The 6,457-nt window shown below is 43.9% G+C and overlaps 2 protein-coding genes across 2 annotated transcripts; both read right to left on the bottom strand.

Moving 5' to 3' along the window:
* Positions 1–346: 346 nt before the first annotated feature.
* On the bottom strand, positions 347–1,974 carry LOC130370169 (homeobox protein HMX3-B-like). Its single transcript, XM_056575881.1, has 2 exons — positions 1,750–1,974; positions 347–1,525 (listed from the first exon to the last, which is right to left on the bottom strand). The coding sequence occupies exons 1-2, from the start codon at positions 1,967–1,969 to the stop codon at positions 969–971; spliced, it is 777 nt and encodes a 258-aa protein (XP_056431856.1). The 5' UTR covers positions 1,970–1,974; the 3' UTR covers positions 347–968.
* A 1,114-nt stretch (positions 1,975–3,088) lies between these two features.
* On the bottom strand, positions 3,089–4,360 carry LOC130370404 (homeobox protein HMX1-like). The gene is made up of 2 exons (XM_056576162.1): positions 4,126–4,360; positions 3,089–3,615 (listed from the first exon to the last, which is right to left on the bottom strand). The coding sequence occupies exons 1-2, from the start codon at positions 4,358–4,360 to the stop codon at positions 3,089–3,091; spliced, it is 762 nt and encodes a 253-aa protein (XP_056432137.1).
* Between the last annotated feature and the right edge of the window lie 2,097 nt (positions 4,361–6,457).

Genomic DNA, 6,457 nt, shown 5'->3' with positions numbered 1-6,457 from the left:
TGTGTGAATGTCTATCCCTTTGATTGATATTCCTTATAATTATTTTAAATGCAAACAATTTTAAAACTTTAGAAACTTCTCCTGGAATTGTTCTTTAATTTATAGATAAGTTGTGGTACATCTTCATCAATATTACGGTTTCATGGGTAGAAACTCCGGGGGAAAAAACATTTGCCCTAAAATGACCTTGAAAACCAAATGCGCTGTATTACTTGTATTTTGCTTCCACCAAATACATTGAAATGTCCCTTTCCATTCAATGCCATATTTGCTAGCTTTGAGCCTTTATTCTGACTATAATTTGGTCATTACTTTTTTTGTGGGCAGTCAATTCTCTTCAATTGAAACTTGCAAGTGTGTACTGCTTTTATTGCATTTATTAATATAACTGCAATTGAACAGCTTTAGAATCTGTAGTATGAAATGTCAAGTAAAAAAAAGATATTACGGGGTTTGTATATAAGGCCGTATATGAATATCACAGGAGGTCAATGACAAGAAAAGTTTCCCATTGCAGATTCATCTACGCAAAAAATAAACCATAAACGAATCCATTCTACAGGGTAATAAAGTTGATAGTGTTGAAAATAGCGACATACAGTAATCCTTTGACATAATGAAGATACATTCATTTAAATGGCATTGCTGCATAAAGTAAAACGATTGATGAATTTCCGATATGGACTTCTTTGATGCATGCATATATTGGTCATGGTAAATTGAATATGAGTTCGTAATCATGGTATAAGAATAATCATAATATAATCATAATAATCATAATTAATAACAACTTTGGTCGGGAAAGTGGCACATGCATATCTTGATAGATGTTTGATAACTGATAGAAAAGCTGTGTATGAGAGAGCTTATATAAAACTATTCGTCAAAAGGTCCAGTTTTGAAATGTCAATCGGGGTTCAAGTAAGGCTGCCACCGTCCAAGTCCTTCAGTACATCCATACCCGGGGGTCACCCGTTGGTCTCAAAGAGGCTGAAATACTTACCCGCATTGGAAAAGTAAATGTAAGGCGCAGTGTTTGTTGTGGTTCCGTACATCATGGGGAAATGCATGGGCACCAAACATCCTCCCAGTAAGTTGCTATCTTTGTAAAAAGTCGGTAATTGTACATTTGTCGCAGCGTCCGAATGATGGTGATCCACTGGTCCTTCCAGGTCTGTAGATATCTGTCTCTTAAGCTTATTTCGACGGTTCTGGAACCAGATTTTCACCTGCGTTTCGGTCAACTGCAGAGAATTGGCGAGACAGGCCCGCTCAGCGCTGCTGAGGTACCGCTTCATGTTGAAGGTGGCCTCCAGCTGAAACACCTGTCTTTTGGAGAAGATGGTGCGCGTTTTCTTCTTCACCGACGCCTTCGCGTCCTTGCCGGCCGTCTGTGGCTCCGACGTGCAGTCGTCGGAGGAGCTGTGTGCGCTCTCGGACCGGGAGCGGCTCTCGAGCGCCCGTCCGGTCTCCCGGCAGACCTCGAGCGCATCGGATGCGTCGCAATGCAATCGGGTTGTCCGCGCTGTGAAATGACACATTACACATTTGAAATACTTAAAACAAACTTATTTCGTGCAGGAAGAGTACACTTAACAGTGTGATGTGTTGCTAAACTCTTGATCTCGTCGTGCGTAAAAGCGCAAAACAGAAGGTGCCGCTGAAATAGTGGACGGAGGTGACACCGGGTGGTTAATACATGCTTTGGCATATTTGCAATCACTAAAAAGTGGAAGTTTATTCACTCACCTAGCTCGTAAGACAAGCTGTCCGCTTCGTGGGGCCTCCGAATGTCATACAGGTCGACCTCATCGTAGCGGGGTGGAAAGTCGCTTTTACAAACGCCATACGTCTCTTCCTTCGCGTCGGGCGCCTCAAAGTTGATGTTGTTGTTTTTTTTTAGATTTAAAATATTGTCAATAGTGAACGCGAACGAAGCAGTCCGACATGGGTAGTCCTCCTTGTTCATCTTTCCGGGGCGCGTATGGCACGTATCGCGATAACAAACGTATACATCCACGACCCCAGCTCCGTGCGCTCCGAGCAGCGATGCTCCTCGGTTCCAACTAGAGCCACGCAGAGCCGGGCCCCGCACCGTTACTCAGCCAGCCGGAAGACCGAGGGTTTAGCCGCTTTTGATTGGTGATGTCCACGCGTAAACACAGCAGCCGCGCGCACGTTGTTTCCGGAGGGGCGGAAACCACGTGCGCGCGGCTGCTGTGTTTTGAACGTGGCTGCTGTGTTTTACACACACACACACACACACACACACACACACACACACACACACACACACACACACACACACACACACACACACACACACACACACACACACACACACACAGAAATGGATATTGTTTCTGTCTATTGCGGAATTGTTGGGGGTTTCTGTTCAGCAATCCAACTCTGATTCACAGACGGATATCGCGTGTGTTTGTGTGTTTGACACTTTTTTTGCTTTTCGCGTGCAAGCAAAACGATACACATCGCGCCTCCTCCTCACTCTCCTGAATCTGTTTTTCATGTTTGTTTGATAATGAGAAGCCTAAGATCATATAACGGCGAATCTTATTATTTTTGTTGGCCTTTATGCCTGTGCTGTAATCAAAACAACTGGAACATGAGTTTATAACTTTTCATTCGGATATTGGCTAAGAATTTAAGTGTCTGCATACATTGCCTTTTCCAGAAAGTATAGAACACAGTGATTAGAGAAGACGACTTTAATGACAGGTTATGGTGACACCCTGGCGTGTGTATCAAATTGCATATGAAACGTGTGAAGCTCAGTCTAAAAATATCGGCTAGAAATAAAACACCATTCTCTTAAAACAATAAAAAACACGATAACTGATCGTGTGTAGGCCTAGATATTATTATCAAGTGCAGACGTCCAGAGTCACGATGAATCATTGAAAGACTATAACACGAGCAACCCTGTAGTCTGCGTTGCTTGTCATTTATTGGTTTGCCCCTCGGGGCCCCCTGATAAAGTTGTGCACCTCCATCTCTACGACACTTTTCGAACAGATATCCCCCCGTCCAAATGTACCGCGTTAGTGCGTGTGGCCTTAGCTCTGTACACTCACACCCGACCGGTCATTTGTGATGTTACAAAAGCCAGCGGGTGACCGAGGTGATAGGTCAGGGGGTGGCTGAACGGGTTCGAGTATCCAACCAAAGACGACGGTGACGAAGATGCCATCATCTGCGGCAGAGTCCCCGCCGCTGAGTTTTCGTGATACAAAATCGGCACGCGCACTATCCTCTGGGTGGAGAAGGCGGGGATCTCTCCCGCGTGGCCGCCCGCCTCCATGTCGGCCGCGAGCTGCCTCTTCCACTTGTTCCGGCGGTTCTGGAACCAGATCTTAACCTGCGTCTCGGTGAGCTGCAGCGTCGCCGCGAGCGACGCGCGCTCCGAACTGCTCAGGTAGCGTTTCCGGTCGAAGGTGGACTCCAGCTGGAACACTTGCGTGCGGCTGAAGACGGTGCGCGTCTTTTTCTTCCGTTCCGCGGCCTTCGGGTTCGTGTTGTCGTCCTCATCGTCATCATCATCGTCATCACCGTCCACCACGTGACGGGTGAGAGACGAGGCGTGACCGCGCGCCTCGGCTGCATCTTGGACCTCCACCGTGGGACTCTCACCTCCTCCTCCTCCTCCTCCTCCCCCTCCTCCTCCCCCTCCCCCTCCGTGTATGTCCTCCTCATCCTCGTCTCGTGAGTGTTCCCGGTAGCTGTCTCCTTGGCCCAACCCGGTGCCGGTCGGGAACTCTCGGTCGCTGGTGGACTGAGGAGAGTTCGACTCCACCGAGTTCCCGGGACGGTAAAACCGCGATGGAGCTGCGTTCAAGTTCACGAGAAGGTCATTGTAAAATACATTCATGTTAATAATTGATCGAACAAACAATGTAGCCTATGCCATGCAAACACGTACCATGGACTCATCCATTGGATGGAAATCGGTCATTTACATTTATTTGTGGATATATTGGTTTTATCGGCACTTTACCTTGCGCACACGGGGTAAAAACGACTATATTGGCCTGCAGCAATATATATTAATAAAAGCGCCATTTATTCCACATCACAATCGAACGACAACAAAGCAGAACGGACACTCACTGCTCGAGCTGTCCTGAGCTTCTTCTGCCTCTCCTCGGGACGTCCCGGAGCGGCCTAGCACCTCCACGGAGAGACTCGCGCTCTCCTCCGCGCCCTGTTCCACCGAATCTCTTCTGCACGTGCTGGTCAGCGTGGACCGAAGCAGGTTTTCGATCAAAAAGGACGACGGAGCTCTGGAAGAACGAGACGAGGAGCAGATGGGACTCGGGTCCGTCGGGTCCCGGTCTTGAATCATTTCGATGCGTTGGTCGCCCCGCACCACCGCTTTGGTCTTCACGCAACCGACTGCCGAAGTGTCATTCCTGTGGATGTATCCCTCGCTTATCGCTGCCTCTTCTTCACCATCCCAATAATTCCAAAAGGAAGACGGGCGAGACGCCCACGACTGTGTGTGTGTGTGTGTGTGTGTGTGTGTGTGTGTGTGTGTGTGTGTGTGTGTGTGTGTGTGTGTGTGTGTGTGTGTGTGTGTGTGTGTGTGTGTGTGTGTGTGTGTGTGTGTGTGTGTGTGTGTGTGTGTGTGTGTGCGTGTGTCTGTTTGTATGTGCGTGTTTGAGAGAGGGGATATGAATATGGGCCGCGAAAGATACGCTACCAAGCTTTCGAGTTAACCTCAGAGAGCGAGTAAATTACGCACGATAAAACCCAGCATCTTTGGATACGCGCGATCTTCTGCCTTTAGGGGGGAGACGAGACCGTCTCCCTCTTCCTCTCGCTCTCTCTCTCTCTCGCTCCTCAGATGGTTTATTTAGGTCAATTAGAGTGTAAAGGCAAAGCAGAGATACACTCATGTCCTCAGGCAGGAGTTGAATAGGTCCAGGGAGAGAGAGAGATGACGAGTAGGAGCGACTTGGAGAACGGAACAGCACCGCCAATGGGTCGCTGTTCGTCCGTGCAGCCTGTCAATTAATTATGACAGCACTTCACTTTTCTTAATTGCGCATCGTGTTAAATAAGTAAAACGCCATATGATTTATCGCAGTATATCTATTTTTAATTATATTAATTTTACTAATGTTGATTTCTCTGGCAATAGAAAATTCTAACATACAGTAAAAATCACATCCTAAGAATGATCCTATAGTTGATTTAAATATATTAAAGTTGGGTTATTATATTGTTCAATAGTTTGATGAACCAACAACCCAACAATAAGTTAATATTAAATGATGGGAGAAGTTTGTTTTATGGGACAGAACCTGTTATATTAGTGACTTTCATGATGTTATTCATTTCTTCTCTCAATTCATCTTTCAAAAAAGCAAACATTGGAAAAGTGTTTTTAATAACATCATTTCAAAGCGTGTGTGGCTGCGTTAGTGTGTGTGGTACTTTTTAATTGCAATTATAGCCCTACATCTTCGTTTAATTACGGTCTTGACAATAAAAATATGATAAATTTGAAAATTAAAATAAATACTCATAATAATAGTAGGCCTATGCCTATTCAGAATGATAATTATAATAATAAACATCTTAGTGTTGTTAAAAAATATGTTTTATATATCAACTTAACTTTCCAAAAATTGTATTCAAATATTACTTTATAAATCTAAATGTATAAGCGATATCTTTGTAATAATATTATTTAGTTATTGCAACTAAACTTGTGGCATTTGCAGTCCCACATTTCAGAGAACTTTGCGTCTGTTTATTTTTTATTAGTAGTAGTTTTTCTCAGTGAGCTGGCGGGTGCACCAATAAGGCCAGTGTATTATATCAATAAAGAATAACTATCCTAGAGATGACTGACAGTACTTTCATTCAGAATCCAAAAGCCTATTGATTGAGGTTTCATTTTATTAATCACTAAAACAATTGATTGTGGACCTATTCCTATTTATTGTGTGTTTTCATTACGATTCAGTTTCTTAACGAAGCCTAGTCAGCCGTTAGCCGTCGACTCGCAATATGTTTTAGACACTTGTTTGGTAACTCTTTGTGGGTTAAATATTATTATCAGATGATTTGCCCTGATATTTTTTCCCGTAACTTTGCACTTTATAACTTAAAATTTAAAATTCTTGGAGCATTACCTGATTGAGTTTGTCATCATGAACATTGAAAGTGGGCCTACACTTTACCAAAAGTCCGCTCAACAGTTCAACAGTATTTGTGCGTTAGAAATACTTTTTTTCATGAAAAAAACAAAATGTGTCACATATCAAATGTATTGCATAAAATGACAAGGTTAATGTATACAATATTATACTGATAGATCATTGTTTTCACTTTTGTAAAATGACAATAAACTTGGGCTATTCAAATTAGGTAATTTATTTATTATTGTTTCCCCTCCCCTTGTTGTACTAAACATCCTCATCATTAATCCCTT

The sequence above is a fragment of the Gadus chalcogrammus genome, chromosome 17, assembly GCF_026213295.1.
Source record: "Gadus chalcogrammus isolate NIFS_2021 chromosome 17, NIFS_Gcha_1.0, whole genome shotgun sequence".
In the NCBI taxonomy this organism is placed as follows: domain Eukaryota; kingdom Metazoa; phylum Chordata; class Actinopteri; order Gadiformes; family Gadidae; genus Gadus; species Gadus chalcogrammus.
The sequence above is the reverse complement of the archived record's forward strand: the minus strand, read 5'-3'. Positions and strand labels throughout refer to the sequence as shown.

What these genes read in the sequence shown, in the direction of transcription:
- LOC130370404 (XM_056576162.1), bottom strand. Translation starts at nt 4,360, where the DNA reads ATGATTCAAGACCGGGACCCGACGGACCCGAGTCCCATCTGCTCCTCG. An exon ending in AGCTCAGGACAGCTCGAGCA is followed by an intron (nt 3,616 to 4,125) that starts GTGAGTGTCCGT and finishes TCCAAGATGCAG; the next exon opens with CCGAGGCGCGCGGTCACGCC.
- LOC130370169 (XM_056575881.1), bottom strand. Translation starts at nt 1,969, where the DNA reads ATGAACAAGGAGGACTACCCATGTCGGACTGCTTCGTTCGCGTTCACT. An exon ending in CAGCTTGTCTTACGAGCTAG is followed by an intron (nt 1,526 to 1,749) that starts GTGAGTGAATAA and finishes GTCATTTCACAG; the next exon opens with CGCGGACAACCCGATTGCAT.